This window comes from Passer montanus, unplaced genomic scaffold, assembly GCF_014805655.1.
Source record: "Passer montanus isolate IOZ18808 unplaced genomic scaffold, ASM1480565v1 scaffold139, whole genome shotgun sequence".
Lineage (NCBI taxonomy): Eukaryota > Metazoa > Chordata > Aves > Passeriformes > Passeridae > Passer > Passer montanus.
Window position 1 is genome coordinate 408,680 of NW_024360830.1, and position 25,855 is coordinate 434,534.

General features: G+C 37.3%; 1 protein-coding gene across 9 annotated transcripts in view; it reads right to left on the reverse strand.

Annotated features, from left to right (window-relative positions):
• The window catches only part of ZMYND8 (zinc finger MYND-type containing 8), a 49,374-nt gene that overhangs the window by 5,840 nt on the left and 17,679 nt on the right, over positions 1-25,855 (reverse strand). For 7 of the 9 annotated variants that reach the window (XR_005626575.1, XR_005626574.1, XR_005626573.1 and 4 more), the window contains exons 3-20: positions 22,159-22,307; positions 17,525-17,743; positions 16,546-16,659; positions 15,688-15,780; positions 14,222-14,309; positions 13,522-13,577; positions 13,001-13,078; positions 11,891-12,006; positions 10,389-10,870; positions 9,902-10,042; positions 7,021-7,173; positions 5,835-6,338; positions 4,667-5,038; positions 2,896-3,086; positions 2,280-2,360; positions 1,166-1,244; positions 413-652; positions 106-263 (exon numbers count right to left, since the gene is read on the reverse strand). Coding sequence is in view for 6 of the 9 variants with exons in the window: in XM_039699750.1 (XP_039555684.1) it covers positions 106-263; positions 413-652; positions 1,166-1,244; positions 2,280-2,360; positions 2,896-3,086; positions 4,667-5,038; positions 5,835-6,338; positions 7,021-7,173; positions 9,902-10,042; positions 10,389-10,870; positions 11,891-12,006; positions 13,001-13,078; positions 13,522-13,577; positions 14,222-14,309; positions 15,688-15,780; positions 16,546-16,659; positions 17,525-17,743; positions 22,159-22,307 (3,314 nt within the window). In the remaining 3 variants the exon portion in view is untranslated. Of the gene's footprint in view, positions 1-105; positions 264-412; positions 653-1,165; positions 1,245-2,279; positions 2,361-2,895; positions 3,087-4,666; positions 5,039-5,834; positions 6,339-7,020; positions 7,174-9,901; positions 10,043-10,388; positions 10,871-11,890; positions 12,007-13,000; positions 13,079-13,521; positions 13,578-14,221; positions 14,310-15,687; positions 15,781-16,545; positions 16,660-17,524; positions 17,744-22,158; positions 22,308-25,855 lie in introns of those variants that run through there. The other 2 variants (XM_039699755.1, XM_039699756.1) reach the window with 2 other exon arrangements.

Consider the following 25,855-nt stretch of genomic DNA (forward strand, 5'->3'; position numbering starts at 1 on the left):
AAATATACAAGTGGTTATAAATTCCTGGCTTATCCAGGGAAGCCTTTAGGGGTAGGTTTCAGAGAAATCTTACACATTATTTCAGTTTGAAGTGATGATACTCACTGTAACACTCTCTTTGCTTTTATCAGCTGAACCTTCCTTTTCCTTAGGAGTGCTGGTTGTTTCTGTGGGTGTAGACTGCACACTTGAACTGGGCTGGGAGGATTTATTTAGTGTTTCTGTGCTAATTTCAGTATCTGTTTCCTGCTGTGTCGCAGTAGCTAAAATCAAGGAAAAAAGAGAATGAGGCCACTACTCAAGGGAGCCAGTCCACAGTCCCTCCTCAGTCACATCTGCACATGAAAAACTGAGTTACTGAGGATCCATCCACCCACCCAAACCCCTCCAGCTGTGGAAGAGGCACCATTACCTGACTGTGTGCAAGATTTCATGTGCTCAGGCCAGTGAGCTTGTTGGCAGGGGTAGTCACAGTAGCTGGTATTCCAACAGCAGTAAAAGATGGCCTCTTTCTTGCAGTTGGCACACCATTGCTTCTTCTTGGTCTCATCCACTGCTTGTTGCTTTTCCAGTTCCAGTTGCTTCTTCACCTCAGCAATCAAACGATCTCGTTCCTGCTCCAGGCTCTGACGCATTTCAGCCATTGTCAGTTCTACTCAAAATCCAGAGAAAGGTGGATTTGCATTTTCCACTCCCCAACAGCAAGGAGCAAAACAGCAATATTCATAGGTCTAAAGACAACATGGAATTAAAACTAGCAGTCAAGGTATACCCTGAGTTTGGGCATCTGTTTCATACCTACTCAACAAATGCAAGTCTTCCATCTTCTTTTCTTATTCTGGCACCATGATTTTTAACCATTACCTTCCATTTGTTTAACACTTTAGTTCTAGATGTCCCACAAAGCACAAAAAGGACACATGAAGCTGCTGCTAATGTGCTTTGTCTTTTCAAGCCCCAACTTTTGTTCTGCTCCAAATTCAGAAAATAAAGAGGATTCCATCTCTTCCCCCATCTCATTTGTTCATCGTATCTTAGTTTCTTTACAAAGCAAAATGTGTTAATTCCAAGAGGGACAATGTGATGAAGATAACACATACTATAAGCATTTCCATTTTCTATATAGGACAATACCTGACCCTGTTTTGGACTGTCATTTTCATACCTAGATTATGTTTCATTTCTGAAAGTTCCTGTTGATGTAACCATTGAAGTTTTTCTATCTCAATCCTCAAACGCCGAATCTAAATATTAAAAATTTAATAGTTAGTAATAACAAACAGGGCATGGCGTGTAATGCATAGTTATTACATAAAAAAACATGCCCAAAGCAATGAGCCATTGTTTACACAAAGGCTCCTTCATATTAATGTGAGGACAAGACAATAGTAAACCCCAAACCAAAGTGTGAAGTATTCTAAATATCTGTTTGCTAGATTTGCTCACCATAAAGAACACAGGACTCTCTGAAGACAAAAAACTTTTGTTGAACTTGCATTAACTCCTGTTAAACTTGATTCCTCTGAATTCTTGATTCCTCAAATTTCTGACTGGACTCAAGAACCTATTCATCAGTGCTGTTTGCACATTATTTGCATTTATTAGCATGACATTTCATTTCTTTTATTTTAACTAGATGAGGTTTAGAAAAAGCAAGATTATAAATTCACTGTGCATCAGGAATACAAATATCTTTGCTCAAAACTTTGACTTCCTTATTTTGGTTAAAGCAGGTAAACAAATCATCACACTTTGAGCTTTGTTTGTTCCCATTCATTCTTAGTTTGCACTGCTTAATCTGCTTTTTCCAAGGTTGAAAAAACCCCTTACAAGATACTAAGTCCTACCCTTAGGGAACATTAAAAGGAATGTACAGCATTTCATTAAAAATGCAAAGTGTTCAAAGTATTTCAAAGAAGTATTAAAAACTATGGTTGTAATGAGCTACTGCACTACACTGTTTACAACAATTTTATTCTCAAAAAAACCAACTTCATTTCTGATTTTAAAAAAGGTGGCAAATTCTTGACAGAAGATTGAAGGACCTAGGCTTGAGGGCTTAATGCTTGTCTTACAGAGCCCACCTGCTCTTTTTTCAGTGTTTTTTTCTACCACTCTAATCATTACTTCTGAAAGAGCACAGCAATTACTTATCTCTTGACAATCTCCATATATAATACTTTGTAGATACAGTTATGTGGCACATCTATAGATATAAAACCACTAATTTGCATTTTTCAAACTTAAAACAGAAGTTATTATTTTAATCTTACACTAACCTCAGCTATTGTACTTCCAGTAGTATTTTTTGAAAGATCATTATATATTTCAGTCATTGTTCCTTTGATGGCATCCATCATCTGAAAGACAAAAAGGAAAAAAAATTAATTCTTTGATATATATATTTTTAATAGCTTTCCACTTCGATTTTCTTTCAACCCCTCTACTGGGAACCTGTATTACTACCCTTCTCTCTCTAAATATATGACATTTACCTGGTTCTACTTATTTAGAAGGTAGAGCACAACAAGTTTGATCAGGACTCTGATTTTTAAGTGTCCTGAACAGGTGAACTGTTTGGCCTTCTACTTTTCTAAGATATTGCTATTGATATAATTTATAAACAAAAAATATATTACCATGAATGCAGGAAAGAAACTCAATGCAAAAATATATAGTATTAATTGCTTTTTAAATCTAAGAGAGTATGGAAAGCTCACGTCCCTTCCCTCACTGTCACTATGATGAGACCACCCCTTCTCTTAACAACTTAGCATCTCTTTAATGTGTGAGCACACATTTATCCCACCTGATGAAACTACAGGGTGTTTTAAAAGAGAGGTACAACTTTAAAAGAGAGGTACAACTTCATCAAAACCTTCCTCCAGAACTTACTTTGCTGGTGTATTTAGCAATATCTGCAGCCACATCAGCTGAAGCTGTTGCAATTGGCAAGTCTGTGCTGAGTGAAGAAGAAAGTGTGCTTGCAGATCCAGAGCTGGTAACCATGGAAATAGGCTGAGTGCTTGTGACCAAGGTTATAGTGGACGTGGAAGTGCTCTGGGTGATCTCTTTTTGCTGCACAGCTAAGAAAAGAGAACATGGAGGGGATCAATCACACAAGGAGTCATGAAAACAACAGGCAAACCTCTACTTTCAATATCTAACTAAACTGTGAGCATGTAAGCATTTCAGATTTGTATTATTTATACAATGGTGCCATCTAATAATTAATTACACAGTGCTCACCCCCTGAACTTATATATAATTGTAAGGCTTAGAGGTAAGGAAGTAAATATAACTTTGAAACTTCTCATTTTAGACTGGCCAGTGCAGAAGTCTCCCTCAGTTCTAATGACTTATCTGCTGGAGTATTTTTTAAATAGTATTTTTTTTAAGAATAAAATGTCTCAAGCTATTTTTACTGATTCATATGATAAAAGATGTCTTCATTGCCAATATCCTCAGCAGTGGAATTACTGAAATAAACAATTTATTCATCTTTATGTGCTATATTTCTGTTTATGCCAATTCAGTATATAAGAAATCTATAGATTTTATAGTTTTCACATGATAGATGTCCAGACTATAATAATTAAGATGGAACATTGCCATGATGTGCTCAATAGTAAACAATATTGAGAAAACAAATTCATGGCCTGAACACAAAGTTCAGCCCATATTATTAAAGTATATATTAAAGCATGATTCTGTTAAAAGTTTAGCATTTAACTTCTCCAGTTTCCATATTTACTTTTCCTCACTGCATATTTCTGTATCAATTTGTGTAGTCTACAAGCAGAAAGACACCACTTTCTCAACACTGCTTAAATGACAGAAACAAAAGCAGTTTGGAACCAGAGAAATGAGCCTCTGTAAGTGTCTGGATGGGAACCATCACCCAAACCTCTCTCCTCTACAAGATCACCTGTGTGCCAGTGGTGTCAGAAGAGTGGAGAATGTTTCCTCTTCAGGCACAGCAGTAAACATTTCAGTTTATTAACTTGAAATGACAAATGAAGCTGATTTACATAGAGTTGCTGTTAAGTGAAGGGAAGCAACAGCAGCACAGGCTTGTGTTACCCTGTGCCAACTATTGGTGAAGGCTCCAGCAAAGGGATGGTGAGAAAACAGTTGTGAAAACATTCTGAAATGCCAGGGCTGTTTGCTCAGTAAACTAGCATCAAAGTCTTGTTAAACAACAGGGATTTCAAAGACAAATCCTGAAGCACGGGTAATTTCATTGTTGTCAAATTATACTGTGAAAAACCCTTCAGATCTGCTGCTTGTCAGATAAAACTGGAAGCAATTTGTAGATACTGAGGTGACATTGGTAAACATGCAAGTGGAATAGTTAATGGTTTTAGCATATGATCCAGAAGATTATTCAGTTCACCCTTCCAAATCTGTTATGGCTAAGAAAAGCAAAAATATTTATACAGACACACAATTTTTTTGTAGTTAGAATAAGGAGGCATGGCTCTAAATACACACCAGAAAAAGCAAGTATAGTGAGTAACTTGCATGCTAAAGACACATATCAGAGTAGAAGCACACTGAGATTTTGTTTATACAGAAGAACTCTTGGCTGGGCACCCTTAGAGCACAGGGACCACTACTGGGGAATTATGGAACCACAGGCACATTGAGTTAGGAAAGTATGTACCTTTAACTGCTTGTCTTGTCTGGTATCTTGTCCCCTGAGAGGACTGAGGCTGCTGTGACTGAGACTGCTGGCTCTGCTGCTGCTGCTGCCTCTGTACCTTCTGCATGTGCCACTTCTGAGATGACGTCTGGAATTTATTTGAAGAATTCCACACCACCCTCTGCACAGCAGGGGCGGTTTCCTTGGGCAGCAGAGGCCTCTGCTTTTTGACAGGGCTCCCTGTGGCAGCAGAGGGAGCACTGACAGTAGAAGCAGCACTGGTGGTTGCTGTCACACCAGCTGGGGGGGTCTGTGATGCAGAGCGGGTGAGCACTGGAGTTTCTGGTAGAGGCTGGGTGCTTGCACTGGAGGAAGGTGGAGTTTTACCTACAACTAAACAAACATAAAATGTTATGCCTGCTTTTCACCAACACATCAGATTCATAGTTTTCCATTTAGTTTTTGGAACTGCTATATATACCTTCCAGTCTGCTTTGAATTGTTTTCCTCAACAGTAATCAATACTCTACAAGTAAAGTCATTTCAGTCTAGAGGAAAGTGGTGGCAATTCAGATGCATCAGTAACTAAGCAAAACAAGAAGTACAAAACCAAGAGAAAACAGCCTGACCTCATTCAAAAGATATGTAAGAGGTTAGCACTTGTTGGGGTGTTTCTGCCTTACCACTTTCACCTGTCATCCCAATTTCTTTCACGAGAAAAAATATTCTAAAGGATTAATGTCTGAGCAGTAACTGAAGAAACTATAAACTTTCTAAACAACAGTGAACTGACATTGACAACCAAATGCAGATGACACCACGTTGGGCAGGAGTGCTGATCTGCTTGAGGGCAGGAAGGCTCTGCAAAGATCTTGACAGATTGAATCAATGGGCTGGGACAGCTTAATCAGGTTCAATAAGGCCAAGTGCTGGGTCCTGCCCAGCAAAAAGTATGGATATTAATAGTTCTACTGTGCTGAAAGGAAACTGTAAACTAATTTTGTTTAAACCAGAAACTACAATGGGCACTGCAAACTTTTTTCATACTCACAAAGGATGAACAATCGCTCCTAAAAATACCTGTATTAAAACAATTTTTATCTTAATGCAAAAATAAAGACGGCAATTCTACCTTTGATAACAGCCCTACAGAACAGAAGGGAAACAAAAGGAAATAATTTCATCCTACCATCTTGTTTAGGAGAAGATTCTTTAGATTCTTTCTTGTTTTTCCTTCCTTCACGAGCACAATGATCATCTCCCAGATCGATGACAAGTTCACTCTCAGAATCAGAGTCCAGTCCTAGATGCACAGTTGGAGAGTCTGTTTCATCTTTACCTTTCAGCTTTTCTTTTGCAGGATGCTGTAAACTCTTTCCCTTTTCAGAAAATTCTTTTTCACTGTCTGAAACAGCCTTTTCCTTGACCGGTTCTTCTGTTTTCTCCACTTCTGGACTTGTGCTTTTAAGTTCCTCCTTGTCTTCATTCTGTGCTGGAGGTTTAGGTTTTTTTTTCAAGCTCAGTGATTCTTTGTCACTTCTTGCACCTTCCTTGTCCTCCCCATCCTCTTGATCATTCTTTGATTTCTGATCCTCATCACTATACTCACTGTCACTGGTATCGGATTTTTCAGAATCTTCAGAGTCACTGTGTTCTACTGCAGTATAAACAGCTTCAGATATTTCATTTATTCCTAATTGTGGGAAGAAAAGTACATTCCATGCTGACATCAGGCTGACTGACATTACCAAGAAAATACTCTATATACTGGAACAAAGTGTACACATACCATGACCTTAATTGTCAGTCCTGTAGCTACAAAGCTTAGTGCCCTATCCCAGCATCATAATGTACAAGAATGAACTTCTACATACTCCAATTAATATTTCAATTTCATTCAATGGCCTTCCCTTCACTGCTTTTTCCCACTACCTGCAAGGTCTTTTGTTCAACTCAGGACCCAATACTGACAAGTACAAAAATGAATTATTTTTATCCAGAAGAAACCACCTTAAAAATCAGCAATACTATTCACCTGATTATAATTAGTTACTTACATTCATTCTACTTTGTGCAACTGACAGAATTGAGGCAGAATTCGCCAGTTTTTCAACATGCAAAGCAGATAAGACTATAATCCTCTCACACTATCTAAATCAGAATGGTACAAAAACAGGTTAAAAGATGAAACAAAAATTTGAAGCATCAGATCTCACTGTGTTTTAAAACAAAGTACTTCAGTGCATTCTACTCACCTCAAAGAGTTTGAATATTCTCTACTCTTGTTTTAAAACATAGAATATGGTTTTACTTATGGTTTTACTATCCAAAAACTTATTTGACCTGCAGTTGGAGTGCTCTTGAGGGCCACTCACCCAGTTGTGCTTTACAGCTCTCGATGGTCTTGTCGAGGTTGAGCTGGAACCGGCTGCGGATCTGGCGCTTGGGGGAGATGAGCTGCACGGGGGTGCTCTGCTGCTGCACCGACTCGCTCAGCTCCTTCAGGTCCATCTCGGCCTTGCTGCGATCTGCAACGACCAACAGCAACCAACACAGAGGATTTTACACGCAGAGCTCAGAGGGCTATCCAGGTAAAACACGTTTCACCAAAGTGCAACACAGACAATCTGGAACATACTGCACTTTTTTTTGTGATTGTGGGGTAAATAGTAACTCTAAAATTACTTTGCTACAAAAAATGGATTCTTCCTCTCTTCACACAAAAAACATGCATCAACTATGGGGACATTTTCTCCATCAATGTGAATTTATCAAGAAATCCCCATTCAGGTTTGTAAAGCTGTCTGATAGCACCTCTACTAAACTACTGCTGTTATTTACTACTAAGAGTACTACCTTCACAGAGAAAATTAAATAGAAATAAAATCTTTATAATAGTATATAATAAGACACATAAAATATATCTAATATATATAGTAAGACACATAAAATCTATAAAAATATATAAAGTATATATAATAAGACACATAAAGTCTTTATAGTCATCATTTAAAATCCAAAACTTAGGTCATGAGAATACGCAAAAAAAATATGACATTTTTTAAATAATCCAGTGGATTATTTCACTGGATAAATTAACAAATTCCAGATAGAATAACACATTTTTCAGTATACGTCAGCAAAATCTTGAGTTTTCATCTGCCTGTATAGAATTTTCACTCTGAAATGCGCATATCTGTCTGCAAAGAATTCACGCTACACTGCTAAGGGTAAAATTGTCTTAGCAATTAAATCTCAAATTTTTCCTTCAATTTTCCCACTTCAGAGGCTGTATTTGTATAGCACAGTACTATCCTTTACCCTTTGCCAGGAGTGCTGACATTCCGTCAGTGCTCAGGGCACTAAACCAGTTGGAGTTAGTTGGGAAAAGAGAAAGGACCCATGAAGAAGGGATAAAAAAGTAAGAGAATTATGTCTGGCCAGTTAAGTTCCTTCAACTGGCTCAGAGCAGAGCTCATAACAGAGACAAAGCTGAGAAAAAATGCCATAAACTGAGAAAAAACAGAAGCCACAGAGAAGGCAAAAGGTAACACTGGCATAATGTGCATTTGTGATTTATTTTCACATTTCATTCCAGAGCAGTTAAATATGACACAGTGTTGCCTTATTTTACCCTCTCTCTCTTTCTCTATATATATACACACAACACATTTTCTGTTGAAAAATGTAAATAAATACAAAGGCCTGAACCAATGATTCCTCTGACCAGACATTCTTCGTAAATCTGAATTTCATATCAAGGTATATTCTTATTGTTTCTTGCCTCTGTTATCCAAGGGCAGGTCCTACACTATCAGAGACATGTTTTTCTTCCCCCCAACTCCCTGTATATCTTGCTCATTCACACCTCCATTTTCCAAATTGGCAGGTCTGCCAGTAGCAACAGATGGCTCATTTCTGTTATTTTTCCTTCCTTTTTGCTGAATTGCAGACCACAGAATCCTCCTAGCACTCTTCTGAAGATACAAAGTGTCTTTGTTTTCTGGACTCTCACTTTTGTTTTTGCAGAGGGAAACTCTGTTCATGTCAGGTATGACAATGAGACACAATGAGTTATACTAGAAAAATTCTAATATCCACAGAAGAACACATCTGGCACAGCTGATGCTATTAAAAGAAGGGTTGTTCACTCTCATCACCAAAAAGTATATTTAATAAAGGAAATTCCCCTAAACCTGAAAAAAAAACCCCAGATATTCTACTTGAGAGTGTACAAGCACTTCTTTTATGGTATTACTCATGGCCCATAACATCAGATTTTCCAATCTACGCTATTTATTCAAAGTGTTCCAGCTGACGTCTCCCATCTGTGGCTCAAACAACTGCAGCACTATGTATTTCTTAATGTTTTTCCAAATGCATTGTCACTTCAGAAGTGACAAACAGCTGCAGTGCAGCAGAAGTTAATTCTACAATTATGTCCATACATATGACCCACTGAAAAAGAGACTTGTGAGCTTGTATCCAGAATCAGAATACCTGTAAGGCACTGAAGACATGAATTCTTTATTTTAACCTAAGCCTTCCTGAAATACCTGGCTAACACCAAGGGGGCAAAATCCTGGTTCTCTGTGTAATATCACATGGAGGTAAAAAGCAACCAGAACTGAATCAGAACACTCACAGGAACTGTGACTGAGGAAACTGATTTACATGTTTGGCTTGCAGGACTGTTTTACCAATTTAGTACTTACCTACTCCATCTTTCAAAATTCCACTTTCCCAAAATTTACTTCTAGGGAGTTTCAAGACTTCAAGAATTCTGCTAATTCCTTTCATCCATCTATCTCCCTAAAGAGGGATGGTCAGTGAGGAGGTGATGTGAAGGCAGCAAGAGAGAAGCCCTAGTAAATCCTAAGTCCTAAAGATCACAAGAAAACCTTGCCAGCAATTCACTTGAGAGAGACTGACTGGTGAAGACCAGCTATGCTCATGTAATTACAACCTTCAGAAACTTACCTACTGTTGAGACACATTCATTTTACAGCTCAGCTAAGAAAAAAAATATCCTTTAACTACTTCCTTTCATCAACAAGGAACAATAACAGAAACTTTCCTTTCCAAGATAAAAAACCCAGTAAATCTGATAAAACAATAATTACACATGTGCCTCATTCAAAGACTTTTGCTTATTTAAAGTCATATACAAGCACATTTGCTCCTATAATGCTGCACTGACACCACCATAATTCGTTCAGCTGTAAGAATATTAGGTTTTCAAATATCAAAACTAACCAAGGTTAAGATTCAGAATGCTTCCTGGCGTGGAAGTTCTTTCTTGCTTAGCAGAAATTGGCGTTGATGCTTGAGGGGAGAAAGGTTTGGGGCTGCCTGACAAGCTCCCTGCTTGACCTGTTCTCGTTGGTGCTGGAGAAGCTGAAAAAGGCACAAAATTAATAAAGACAGATTTAAAACCAGAACACCTACTCATGACAATTCTAATTTTTTTGTATTTATTTCCACTCTCCATTCACATTAATAGCTACAACTATTTCCTGCTATTTAAACTGAACAGGTTTAGTCATTTTTCAAGATTAGTCATTCCTTCCCAATGTGACAGGAAGAACTGTTCTTTGTTATCTGTGACACTGAAAGTTAAGTGCATCTCTTTTTTTAAAATTTCTTCATAAACCAAGTCATAATACAGCCTGTCTTTAAAAAGTGCATGGAATAAAACTAGTCCATTTCCAAAGTCCTGTACCTCCTGGGTTTTTTTTTTTACCTGTATTTTTCTCAATGAAGTCCATGGATTCCTCACTGGCACTAAAATGACTGGAAGTTGCTTTTTTCTCTGCATCCTGTTCAACATCAGAGCCAGTGTGAACTGATGAGTTTGTACTCATTGGTGACCGTGGCATATCTGTCAGTGAAATCCTGCGGCCTCCGCTGCTGCCCAGCATGGACTTGCTCATCAGAATCTTGGGTGACGCTGTCATATCAAAATTCAGTTTGATTTTCTCTTGTTTGTCTGTCTTTGCAGTTCCAGCAGCTGGGTTTGCAGGGTCTAACAACATTTGGTATTGATTGTTGGGAGTATATGGTGTCCGGAAAGGTGCATAATTAAATACTCCAAATTTTCTACGAATGTTATCCACATAAACCTCCATTTCTTGCATTGCACTATTGAAGATGCTTTTAGTCTTTTTCACAGAAAAAGGAATTTCTTTAGACATGAGGTAGCAATTATTTATTGGAACCCAGGCTCTATAGACAAAACAGAAAAATAAAAGATAATATAACTACATTTCATACTGTGAATTGACATTGCCAGCTTTTATGCAAATACTAATTTATTTTGGCCTAATCATAAAGATATTAATAAATCAGATAATTTTAAAGAACCATCCTGACATTCTTTTAATATTTCAGTGCTTAGTTTTGGTAAGTATGCAAATTGCATGCCTTAGATCATTACTGGCTTATTTTACTTTACCCAGTAACAATAAAACATGACTTAACACTGGTCAAATGACAAAATATTCCTAATTGGAACAGTCTGTGTAACTGCAAGACAACCATTGCTAAACAGTCTATCTGTCATAGCACAAAAATGTAAAAAGCAGGTAAGGAAATTAATACTTCACAAGCACTTAGAAACATTTTACACCCCAGGCCAGGTTGGCCAAATTCCTCAGTGCCAGAAAAAGTTCCATCAGCAAGTACTGGACAGATTTTATTTATCATGAAATTAAGCAGACCCTGAAACTGCCTCCCAAGACCCTAAAACAGCAGGAACTTTGACTTAATTATTCCATGGCCCTGTATAGTTGTTTTTTTTACAGCACATGTTATTATAGATTTGTATTTCTAACTCATGACAAATCAACTTGTATTCCCCATGGCTGTGCCCATCCAAGCAGGGGATTCACAACTCCCTTCAGAGCAGAAATGGCATTTTCAACACAGGTTATATTTCTGTATTTTTTAAACCCACAGGTGTGTACATATTCCCATAATGCTAACATAAATTACTTCATTGGTTTCTTCCAAGTTTAAGAACTACAGTTCTCCCCAGCACTACACCAGACAGGAATTAAGCTGCATACTCACCAGATTATGTATGTATCTCACAATCGTGTAAGGAACTAAAACTGTGTTTGCTACAGTATTACACAGTTTTTGTTAGAGTCAAGGTTCTAAGCCAGGATCCAAGAACTTGCAAGCACACAAAATTACAACAAGTTTTTAAGTACAGCCAAAGACATCCTTTTGTTCTGCTCCCACCTGTCATGTTGGCCGAAGAAACGGGCATCGACTTGCCCATCTTTATCCCTCAGTGCTTTAGCAGGCCAGAATGGAAAGCCTTTGAGTTTAGCCCAGACCAAAGGGTGGGGATTGCTCTAGAGGGGGAGGCAAAATACTCAGTAAGAAAATGCAAGCAGTACTAGCTTCAAATCTGACAATAAACATGTTTTTTTAAAACTTGTATATAACACTTAGATTCAATAAAGATCCAACGTGCACAAGGCAGTTGCCAAATACAAGATTCCATTTTACGACAAACATAAATCCTGAGAGGACAAAATGATAAAACCATATTAAAAAAAAGTTGCTAAATGTAAAACCTTACACATCTTGATTAACCTGCTTGTAATTGCACTTCTTTATTCATTTATTTGTTATTAATCCCCTCCAAATATATAGCATAACTTAAGTTAGGCTAGAGTCAATCTGAAATGCTTTAATTTTCACTTATAACCTGCCAAGACACATGCCTAAGACACTAAAAAGTCCTTGACTCAGGGTAAGCACTATTTAGCAACAACCAAAACTTCAGCATGTCATCAACACTATTCTCATACTGAAGCAAAAATACAGCACTGTTCCAGCTAGTAAAAAGAAAAGGAATTCTTATTCCAGCTGAAACCAGGACAGTCCAAGAAAGAACTTGATGGGTTACACACTTCTACTTGAGAATCTTAAGGTATCTTCTCAAATTCAGTTCAGTCAAGTCTGAACTGATGCACATCTGCAGAAAGAGATGTTCACATTTCAGAAATCCTCCAAGCACTGAGGGTACCAGACACAAGCACTGCTGGCACAAGGCAGTTACCTTATATTTGAAGACAGAGAACTTGTGAACTGATTGCTGACAGCCTTTACAATTATTTCTGACTGGAGCAATCCTTTTGTGAAAACCTGCAATCTTACAGCTAAGTAATTTCAGACAGTCTGACTCGACCAGGATGGTATCCCAGCACAAGCTGCTTGGTAAAATACAGCAGCTTTCCTTGAGTCAGTAACCACCACAGGTTTAAAACAAAGAGGGGATAACAGTCAAATGATAACTCCTAGTTTACTGTGGTAGCTAGACCACCATAATTCTCAACTTACACAAGGCTCACAAAACCAATTCTCGCGTTTTTGGCAAGCAGCTAAATAACATTCCGGACATACTTCAATTTCATTCATCTGGAAAGAAAAAGCAAAGTTATTGGAGAGATTAAACAGTGTCCAAAGTGTGGTAATTTGCATTTATTCAGAAGAAAATCACATTGTGACAGTAAAAGAACCACAAAAAGTACATCTATGTATCAGAAGATGTTGGTCTCTTAGTCTAGCTCCGAATATTCATTAACACAGGTGCCTTTGAGCAGAATCCACATATCCACTTTCTCCTTTTCCCTCTCCTCCCCACAAGGCTTAATTATAAATATTGACTATCCTAGTGGAAGACATGTTAGCAATGCTTTTGCCAAATGCCATTCTGTAGGCCGTGGATATGCATACCTCAATGTAAAGAAACCTACAAAAATTATAAATCTGCAACACACATCTTGGAAAATATGTGTTATGCCACTCACAAATACATTATATGGAACACTAAACAATTAATTTAATTGGGGCACTCATACCTCATGCTCACAGATTTTGATGATGACTTTTGCTGTTTGTGTCAATTTGTGATTTCCTGAGGAAACAATAAAATGCTTTAAACCAAGAGAATTGTTATAGCAGAACTATGATAAAATCAATAGTTTTCAGATATAAAAGTCATCTGTAAAAACAAAAGAGAACATCTAAAAAAACTATGTAAAAACATATGCATGAACTACATGCTTGCAAAAGCAGAACATCAGCACTCTCTTCTCAATGTAACATTTAATAATCTTTAAATGCTCCTTTTCATAGCCTGCTGCAGCCTTCCCACCAACACACTCTTTCAATGAGGGATTTACTGTACAACCTTCTCAATTATGTCTCAATTAAGTGCTGTATGATGCAAAACATTAAAGCAATTTGGGGGTTGGAACTAAATGAGGCAGATTGGATCAGGTCATTTAAGATGCAAACCATTCAATGATCCTATAAACCCAAACCATTCCATGACTCTGCCTTATTTGAAATGTTTTCTCTAAGGTGGAATGAGCAAGTGACAGCACAGGTTGTATCCGGCAGTTTTATTTATTCCACTTGTTTAAAAAAATTGTTGTTTTTAGGTTCTATAGTCATTAATAGGAAGACACTTTCAGTGTAGAAGTCTACAAATTGCTCCATGACTTTAACTACATCAAGGTTTCATATCTGAGGCTGTAAGTACACATTAATACCTACCCCCATTGTAAATAATGCAGTTGTGCAAAATCCATTTGGCATCTGCCAAAAATGCTTCAGTGCAACCGTACATTTTCTTTTTAACATTCTGTAAAGAAGAAATTACCAATGTATCAGGAAACAGAAATCAGTAAAAACGACAGCTTCTTCCTGAATGTTGTGTTCTATCAGTCATACAGTAAATAAAACTGACCCCTGGAGGTGTTCAAGGCCAGGCTGGACAGAGCTCTGAGCAACCTGGTCCTGTGGAAGGTGTCCTTATTCACACATGGGGCTGGAAGGAGATGAGCTTTAAAGGTTCTTCCAACCCAAAACAGTCTGTGATTCCATGATATTTATTTACTGCAGAATTATGATTCTAAATGTTTAAGAATCTCTCAAATTCAAGGTACCTTCTGACAGCCCTGAAAATGTATGAACTGTCTAAATTAAATCTAAATAGTGAATTGTTTAGATCAACATCTCAAACATTTCCAGAAAAATATGTTTCCTAACAGTGTGAGGAACACAATGTTTCTGCAGAAAAGTCTTTGGTTTCTTCTATTGATGTATTATCACTCCACAGCAGTTTTAATTTTTACAAGACCCAGAAAAAATACTCCTCACAGTACATTAGACAATATGTTTGATATTAAAGTCTACCTAGTGAGTAAAGCAATTTGATTAAATAAAATCAGTCCCATGGTTTTGTTACCATTCTTTGTACCATAAAGACATCAGCCTCCTCTGTAAGGACACAGAGAATGAAAACTTGTCTTCACCAGGTCAGAACAAAGCTCTGCAATGCTTCACTCTTCATTAAGCAATGGAGAATTTCTTCATTATATGTACTTTCAAATTACTATTGAACTGAGAATGGAAGTTCCATTATCCACCTCTTGACTGTTTCTTTTTTTCTTCTACACCTCAGGTGCAGTGGAGATTACAGCATTTGGTTGAACTGAGAATGGAAGTTCCGTTATCCACCTCTTGACTGTTTCTTTTTTTTATTCTACACCTCAGGTGCAGTGGAGATTACAGCATTTGTTGAATGATCAGTAAAATTAGTCAGGAATTATCCCTGGATATACATCAAATGGTCCCTAATCAGTGAATCAATGATCCATAATGATCCAATGAAACATAATGCAACATAATGATCAAATGAAAATCCTGCTTTAAGAAGTCCCTCCTGGAGATCATTCATGGAATCAGCTGAATTTAATAGAAGGAAGTCAGCAGTGTAAGCTTGTCTTTTTTACACTATTTTTTCCCAAGCATTTGTTACTGGCTCAGACAAAACAGAGAAGTTCAGTTAACATGACTGGTTTTAAGCTGTAAATGAACTAATTTTCATAATAACTAAGAAACCACTCCACCCATCAAAATAATTTCAAAAACCTCTCTCCCCTTGACATCAAACATTTTAGAAATGTTACAGATAGCAATCAAACTCAAGGACCTTCCTCAGCTAGCTTCATACAAACCTTCTCTAATGTACAAAGGTCCATTGGATGAAAGATATATTCTGCATAATCTGGGTGTTGATCCAGTGAAACTGGCTTTTGAAATGGCTCTGTCTGTTAGGGGAAAAAATAACCACACTGGTTACTAATACTGAACAGTTTCATCAATGACACAACACTCATTTTCTCCGTTATCAGACAAAATTCTTCAAAGGTAATTATAAAATGTTGTGAGGTAATAAATTAATAGTAGAACAACAGGAATTAACAGGAATCTCATTTAGCTGATTTTTCATATATGCTGGACGTGATGAATTACAAAAACTGAGGGATTTGTAAAAGGTACTGTTGTGATTTACAACAAACAATGTAACACGGTTTAGACACACTGAAGGAATTTCCTCAGCATTTTAAAATTATGTGATAAACCAACTTCTGTGGTAAGAACACTTACTAATAACAGAAGCTACATTTTCAACACATATACTCAATAATGCAAGTGTCAGCACCTAGGGCTGTCATATAAATATATTGGGAAGAGATCATGTCACCACATTCCCTTTTATGTCTGATACAGTATTGTCCACTTTCAGAGAGCAAGAAACCACCACCACCTTCCACTGGAAAACCACACTGTACTTTCATAACACCTACTGAAAATACATCCAGAAGTTACATCACAAAAGTACAGTTTAAATGCTCTCCCAAAAAGTCTGTACAACCTAAACTAGGTTTGTGCTAGACAGGAGGCAGAACAGAAACTGCCACAGACAGTCTGATAAACTAAACATTCATCATCCACTAAAGGAAGCAAACCCCAGATTATGACAAACACATGATCCAAGTATTTAAAGAAGAAAACAACAAAAATGTCCTTACCCCTGGCTGTTTCATTTTCTGTAGTGCAAACTTCAGTAGATATGATAGCTGTTCGATGGTGAGCATTGTCATTGCTTTACTCTGTGTTTCTATGCATTCTGCAACTGTGATTTTCTAAAAGTTCAGATTAAAAAAAAAAACACTTTGTCAGCAAACATTTCCAGATAAATCATTCTCCACAGACACATTCCAGCAGTCAAATGAAAGATAATAGCTGTTTTATAAGAAACAAAACATTTCTGATAATGCAATGTAAGTACTTCAGAAGCCTGCTTTACCTGGGTTTTGGGCTGTGTATGTTATTAAAAAATAAAAAAGGAAAGAAGGAAAAGAGTAGAAAATTATCCAGCATCTTCAAGATCACACAAAGTGAATATGTGAATACATAAAATTCCCAAATACAATATGGATTCAGAGCAATGTGAGACAGTGAGAAGGTCACCTGGGCTCTAATAAAATAAGTGATCAGAGGAAAACATGCTATAAGCCAATTTGCTTTCATTACAGATATTTGGATGCTAAGTATTCTCTCCCCAGAAATCACTGGAGAGGAATGATTAAATTCTTCCACAGTAACAAAATACCCACTTGTTTATGTAGACCCTATAGTGCATTTTTTTCTGCACTGTTGAAAAGCTGATCAGCCCACAAGAAGAAGCACAAGTTAAACTAGTGATAACTTCAGAATGATTTCAGAATTACTGCTGCATGATGAAGAGATCACTCTTTGAAATGGTGCTTCTCTAGAGCTGGAGACACAAAAGAAGTTGGAGACTCATGTAAGAAGGCAAACACAAGGCAGGCAACACACAGAGAAAAAGTGGTGAAGCAGAGCCATGGATGCCTCCTCTTCTGCACAAGTTTTTCTGGTACCTTTACCAAAAGGCAGGAGGAATAAACCAGAAACATTACAGAACACAGAGAAAGATGCTTAAATCTCAAAACCAAGAAAGAAATCCACTCCTTATATCAAACTAACCTCACATTCTGGGCAAAACCAATCCCCCTCTGGTTCGGCTGTCAGTTTCAGACACTTAGCATGATAAACCCGAGGACAGAGTTCACAGCAGAGGACTTGGCCTTCCCGATGACAAACCCAGCAATAGAAATCATTCCGTCCATCCTGTGGTACAACATCAACAGGGTCTGTGGTGAGTGGCTGCTTCATATAGTAAAACGGACCATGTCTTAGTTCTGACTGAAATGTAGGCAAGAAAAACAGGTTTGGTTTCAAAACAAATTTGCATTTTTTCAAATCATAATAGTCATAACATATAAGCAAACAGCAATTTACAGAGTTTGATTAACATTTATGCAAGCACAGTATCTTAGTCATTGCACAAAATCATTCATAAAGAATTTAATGCTTATTCAGATGCTGAATGACAATTTGCACTCAAGACCAGAAATAAATTTTTTGTGGCAAGTGAGGGCATTGAGTGCAAGACATGCAATCCAACAAGAGCCAGCAAACACTTTCAGCTTCAAGAAAGAAGTATTGCTATAGAAGCTATTAGGCCCTCTAAACTCAGAATTCCATGGGGCCGTGCAAGCTAAATACTGAGATATTTAGCAGTGGCTAAACCTGGGACAACTGAAGAGGTTAGTCCTGAAACAAGAAGTTGAACACCATGCAAATCTGGGCTAGTTTGCAGCAGTTTACAGCTTTGTACCACGAAGCAAGCCAATGCTGATTTTGATTAATAAGGCAAACTGTAGAGAAGGATGACAAAGGAGCAAATTCACACCCTGAGCAGCCACCTCCACTACAGGAGAGATTTCATTCACCACCTAAATGCACATCACAGTTTGAGACTCACATCTCTACCGCTTTGCCTGCACTAAAAAACAGTATTAACTTTGTAACCTGCATGAACTGGTCTTTGCCTTGAGCCTGACAGCTCAAAGATGACACAGCTGATGCCAAAACACAAGAAGTGAAGAGCCTGGGATGGCTTAAATGGGTCCAGAGACACCCAAAGTTTGTTACATCATCTCTGAAGAGCTGCTGACATGGAAAACTACTTTCTATTTATTAATGACAAGGGAACTCAAATTCTCTGTTTGATATTCATTATAGGGGTGGTTGGCTGAGAAGGGAAACAGTCTTGAGATTTTGGGTTTTGGGCAGCTCATTTAATCTGACTTTTTTGCTTGATGTAAAACCACTTGATTGTAACTTCACTTGCAATTATCCAAACACTTGTAGTCTAAACCATTTTGTTTGATTCTCAGGTCATTTTGCAAGTGTCCTACACCATTTACAAATCTGCAGTTTCTGAGACTCTTGAGCTGTCACAAAACCATGTGATTCACAGAACAGGGCAACCAAAGATGTGCTCTGTACCTTTGAGGCATCCTGAACAAAATCAGTCACATGGGACATAAATAATGTCCCCATAAAGCACCAGCATGCCTCTTTTAACCAGGGTATTTCTAGATACCTAAAGTTACAAAGGAGGTGTAATTATCTTCAGGAATAAAGGATCTTCAAGGTAGAAGTAACAACCCACCTGAACATGTTTAATCTCAAAAAAACCCCAGATTATCCAACACTATACAATATTTTAGGCAAAGAAAGGATGTTATCCATAAACACTCTGCCACCTAAAATTTCACATGATTTTGTGCCATGATTTTGGTGGTTTTAGTTTTCTATTCTAAAGATGATAAAGCCCAGAGACACTTTGCTCCCACCACACAAATGGGGAAAAGTGTTACTTCTGTACTTTCTATACACACACATTTAATGACATAACATGACAAGAATTTCAGAAGGATGGTTCTATGAGACTTGTGGAATAAGTGGGACAGCAAAAGGATTTCAGTCCATTTCCAACTAATTACTACAACAAACATTCAAACAAAGAAACCAGAGTGAGGAAGGGAAAGTTGTAATTTCCAGTGCAGAAGCATGTTTTGTTTGCAGCTAAATGTACCACAGCTGTGAGACCATCTCAGTCTTGTATACATGGACAGGCAGCTGTGGGGCACTTTCTCCACTGCAGATAAAGGAAATTACCAGAGGAATTTAATATATAATCTGAATTTGAAGTGGATGTAAGTAGTATATCAACACTAACTTTTTAAGATTCAAAGATTCTGCTTTAAGACAAACATAAAACCTGTCAAACTTCCACAGAAATCATAACATCCAAACTGAAGAGAAGTCAATTTTTGCTGGCAAATGAGATTAATCTGGTTTCTGTTCAAGGATGCTTTTATCATTTAGACATCTATCACCTTATTTTGCCTAAGCCAAGTTCAAGAAACAAAAATAAAAAGGGTTTAGAGACTCAATAGATACCCAAAGAACGAAACTAAAAGACTGAAAATGAATGATTCAACTGCATCAAGGGACCTTTTCACTTGTCCTAGTCAGAGTAATATGTTTTAAGAGTCAAAATTTTAACAGTTATTAAAATTCAAGCTCAACTGGGTGGTAGCGTGTTTTAAAGGTTTTATTGAAGTTATTAAGACCTGTAGCATGACAAAGGAAACTGAAGAAAACAAACAACAGTACTGCAGTGCTGCTTTGGAGAGAAAAAGATCACTATTTATATTCAGTTTAAATTAGTATTGAAACTAGTAGTAAAACAAGATGACAACTTCAATTACATGATAACTGTCCAATTAAGTGTTAGAAGGTCCTGATTTTTCACGTTAGTTACATTCTACAATTCCTTAATTCTTTCCTTGATTTTCAGCACTTTAAATACTTGATGGCACCACTCTGAAGATCTGTTACTGCACCCGCAACATGTAATAAAAAGCTTTGTGCAAATACAGTTTTAGTAATGATATACTGAAATGTTCAAGTACTATAAAGCACTTTGTAATGCAGAATATTAAGTTAGAGGTTTCCAGGGAGGTTGTCATACCTCAAAACAGATTTATCAGTCAATCAGAATCACAGCTATCAGCTACATCAAACTCACCCTGAGAGCAAAACTAGAACCTGCATGCTCAGCTCACATCTGCTCAGCAGTAAAAGAATCTTTAAAAACAGCTCCAGCTACCAGAGAGAGCAGAGTTTGAACCTATTTAGACACGACAATCTTCAGGCATGCCCACTTCAAATTTGACATGCAAGACAACATCAAATGAAAAGCAGCTTGTAAAAGCTAAACAGAACTAAACAGATGATATTTTCTTGCTAACTTGTATTAAGCACAGCAAAATAAGCAAGTCTGAAAGGTTTTCTTCATTAGATACACAACTTTATTCTATCCTGTACAGGTGTGAGATACCTGGAAAACAGAAAAGTATTTACCAAGGGGAATTTATCAAGTTCAACAACTGCAACTGTGTTTTCACATATATTTTTAAATGCAAGAAGAAAAAGTGGAAACTAATACCCAAGGACTCAATTCCACTGTTTGCAAAATTATCTCTGCACTGCACTGGTACAAGCTCAGACTTCAGAGGGGCAAAATCTTCCCAGAAAATGTCCAAGATGTAAAGGAATAAACTCAGGCTCCAATGAAGCTCAGCAAATGCCAAACTGACCCCAATGCACCTCCACATGATACAGTTACACCTCCTGATTATCCTGAAATAAAACGCCATTTATACTGAGTTTTAAGGCCTGATTTATTAACAGCTTTTGTTCCAGGACAACTGCAGTGAGTAGGAATCTCATTTTCTTTCTTCACCAGTGCAATTGTACCAGGATAATGTGGATGCTCTTATGCCAGGAGAAAGTGCTTTGAACACTCAGAACTTAATCCTGTGTTTATGACACTGGCAAAAAACCCCGTGACACAAAAAGGCACTTTGAAAAATACACAGGCGTGTCATTAGTACATCAGGTGTGAAGTAATTTCAGTAAGGCTGAAAACTGCTTTCAGGTACTCTACTCCAAGATGATACAGATGCTTTACAACATTTGCTATTCAATACAATTCATGTAATTCTTTCACATGCATCATACAATGGATTAGAAATTTTCAAAGACTTGTGGAGTCAAGTTCCAAGAAGGACAACAAATGCTATCAATTCAGCATTCAGAAGACAGTAAAAATAAGGTTACAAGCATAAAGACTGAAAAGTGAGTGTGACCCTATGATTCAACTAGTTTGGTAGGAGTGTACACTGCCTGGAAACTTTAAGGAAGGGGGGAAATATACAGAGTACCAAGGTGGAGCTGACTAACAGGCAGTAGGAAAGGACTGCAAGCAGATGTGGAACTTCAGTGACATTATGAGACCTTTCTTAATCTAGGTTATCACACTACTGAACATTTCCTGCTAATAGTTTAAATAAAAAAAAACAGCTATTTTTGGTTTTGTTATTGTTATTATTCATTGTTGTAATTATTCATAATAATTCTGTTACAATTTGCATTTATTGGTTATACATCTTATTACCTTTATGAAATCACTAAGCAGAACACAGATGGTCTTTTTCAATAGATGTAAAACAATAATCAAACAGCATTCAAATAAAAATTATAATACCAAATCCTACCCCCCACTGCATTCAAAAATTAATATCCATTCCTTAAGAATACAACAATGGAGCTTCCTTGAAGAAGACTGAGCTCTTGATCAGCTATCTCTACATCCTCTACTGCTTCATATTCTAGCATAACAAAACCATGGCTTCTCTTACCTGCTCTTTATTATTACTGTTCAATAGACCAGGCTTCTTTTTCTTTTTTATAGGACTTGTGGAGGCATCTTGAGGTGAGTGGCCGTTGGAGGAATGTGGAGGGCTGGGAAATTTCCGTTTTTGTGCTGCACGTTCAGCAGAGCCAGGATCTGTAACAGACACAAACAACGAGGGTAAAGACTGCAAACTGATGAAAAATGTTCCTACAATGTTACGGTTTGTCCTTCACACTCTTCAAAGACTTTTATTTAATCTTTTTAAAATAAGAGCATTTGCAACTTCATTCTCTCAGAACAAAATTCCAGTAATCCACAAAAAATGTGAAATGCTCAGCTCAATTAAAAAGAACTTACTGCTATTTTTCAAAAGAAACAAGTACGCAATCAGTTGTAAAGGATAGTCATAGAACAGTAATATGATTCTGACAAAATACAATAAAATGGTAAAATTTCATCACAGTTGGGTCAACAAGTTTAATTTTTCCTTACGCTTTCAATGCATGCAACAAAACAAAATTATACATAGAACCACAGGGATCAGAATTCAACAATATCACACGAGAAACAATCGAACCATCCCCCTAATATTTAACTGCACAGAAAACATTAAAAACTGCAGCAGTTTTGGCCACTTTCTACACAAATCTATGGAAAATATAGTGCTATATGATGACTTCTGATTGACCAAAAGCTTGGTTAACATGTGTCAAGATAATATTTAGGGAAACTATTAAAAAATATGAAAAGTACATGAAAATATAGGTGGAGAGACATATAACTTAAAGAGAAAAAACAAATGTAGAGGTGTTTGCCTATCCTGTGTTTTACTACCCTTAATAGCTACACCAGGCTAACAACATCTGGAATTTCAACAATTCTAGAAGTGTCTACCACTAGCTCTGTAAGCACAGTGACTCCAGCACACATATTACTGTCAGCTCTAAGAGGAACTCTTCTGTTGACATAAGCTATAAAATGCTGGCAAAATGTAGTAAAGCTGGTTTAAATAAACAAACAAAAACCTGTCATGTTTTGAGCTTTGATACAAAAACCTGTGACTTTCTTCCCTTCCCACACACCCCTCCCCTTTTACACATACTGGCAGCATTTAGCACCAGTTATCTGCTGACATGCCTTGGCTGAAATCAATCAATACAATGTGTCTGAGGCCATTATTGTTACTTGCTGTGTTTGGATTCAAGCAAATCTGCCTCCTGCTCCATTCAGCCCAAAATTTAGATTGATTTGACAATACAAAGAGCTGCTATGTCACCTACATGTGTGAAAAATACAATGTCTGTTTCCTCCCCTCCTTAAGCAATTACAACAATAAAAATGCCAACACAGTAAAAGTCTGCTGACAGCAAACTCTGAGGGTTTGTCAGTTCAGCTGATTATGCACAGAAGGTGGCAGAAGAACTCCTTGGGCTGGGATATGCTTCATACATCCCAAGAGAGCTGTGTTAATCCAGCTATCCTGGAAGAAACTGCAGCATCAGTGTCAGCTAAACCAAAGCTCACAACTAAATCAAAATGATCAAACTTAAAACCAAACAAGCTCTGAATGCTATCTTTTTTCATGAAAGCAGAATGGAGCTTTTTCAGCATGGGAGCTGTTTGCATTCACAGTGACCCACAAAAAACAGCATCATACCATGTCTTTTCTCATCTTCTCACCACCATATTAAAGTCTTTGTTTCTTTATTATTATTTGCAAATAATATCCTCAAAAGGGTCTCTAAGCCCAAGTTTCTCACCAGAAAATAAAGCCATCCCTGTAACTCCCTAAAGACATTTGGGCTTTTATTTCCAGATTGTACCTACACAGGCACACCTTAAACCAGGAGGGGAAATGGACAGTAGAGTTTTTTTGCTCTTTGCCTTTATTTCTTTCTTCCAGGCACAAAACTGCCACCAGTGGAGCACACCAGTTTCAGCTCTTCAGCCTCAGACTGTGAGGTTTACACAGAAGCTGTGACACTGCACATTGTGTCTCATCTCTAAGTACAAAAATCACCAGTAAAGCTCCTACACCCTTCACGTGACCCATTTCAACTTTTAAATGTTGTTTCTTTCCTAAACTGACTCAGGGTCAGGAAAGTGTTAAACTGTTATTAGCTAAACCAGAACTGAATGACTATTCAGTCACAGCCAAATCCAAGCTACAGTTCAACAGAAAAGGTGCTGATTCAATACTAATCTTATGAAATGGTCACACAAACATGTATGTTTGGTTAAGTAATTTTAAAAACTACTTGAAGTGATGTAATTTTCCTCCTTGGTTCAAGAAGCCTGAGTATACTGGGGATTTTCAAATCAACTCGTGGTGACTCATAGACAATGTACAAAAACTGACCTGAAATACACCTCCTTTTTTTTTTTCAGCTGGCAAGTTATTCAAATACACAGAGGTTTTCTTGAGGCAATGTAACTCGAAAAATTAAGGAACAGACAGGAAAACAGCAATGCAAAGGCATATTTTTTCAGATTTAGCTGTGCTAGTGGAATAGGTCAGTGTCTTGAACTACCACAGTATGTTGCCAATTTACCTGAGGGACCTGATAACATGAACACTCTTTTAATTCATTTCAAGTAACAAAAGAATGGTAGCATCTTCCTAAATTGTTTGAGCTATATCTTTCAATTCTAATTATGATTAAGAGGCCAGTGTCTTGAACTACCACAGGATGTTGCCAATTTACCAAACTGAGGGACCTGGTAACATGAACACTCTTTTAATTAATTTCAAGTAACAAAAGAATGGTAGCATCTTCCTAAATTGTTTGAGCTATATCTTTCAATTCTAATTATGATTAAAAAATTGCATTTTGTGTGAATTTCTTTCAGCAGGAATACTCTGTTTAGCACAAACTGCTGCTTCTCCCTCCCTGGGCTCTCCCAGCTGTATGAACAGAGTTCCTGTAACTGAGTTGTGAGCCAGATCAAGAAACTGATCCCTGTTAAAACAACCTGTAAGGAGGAAAGTTAATTTTTAATTTTGAATCATTTCCCTAGTGTAGGGTTACTTGAAAAAAGTGAAACAAATCTGGGGGGAAAGAACAAAAGAGGCCAAATTTAAGCTGTGCAGTAACTTGGTGACTGTATCATTGCTTAAGGGGTGGATTCAAGTTTCTGCTCCAAAAGGGAACAGACAGAATTTCTGTGGTCTCTTCTATGATAAGGAAATATTTTTCAAAAAGTGTTTAACGAGCAAGAATGGTCTCGCCTTAGGAAGGATCTCACCATGCCAGCTGGTTACCACTTGCTTGTGATTGTGCAATTTTCCTCCTCCTACTGAACTCCCATCACACCCTGAGCATGTCACCCTGAACCAAACTTCTCACTGATATACCAATTGTACTAAAAATATTAATTTTGCCAAGCAACCTTAGTCTACTTATTTATTGGTTATTTTGTGTGATTTTACTTTCTTAGCACCACTTTAAAAATGGCTTTCCAGCTCAACTGAAAAAATAGACACCTGTAAATATTAATTTTGCCAAGGAACCTTAGTCTACTTATTTGGTTTTTTTTGTGTGATTTTGCTTTCTTAGCACTTTAAAAATGGCTTTCCAGCTCAACTGAAAAAATAGACACCTGAAATAACTTTTTTAATTCTCATTAAAAGTTCCCTGGTTTTGCATCACTAGGTTAGTATTAACTGGTCTGTGATGTTGTCAAGGTTGACAATAAGCACC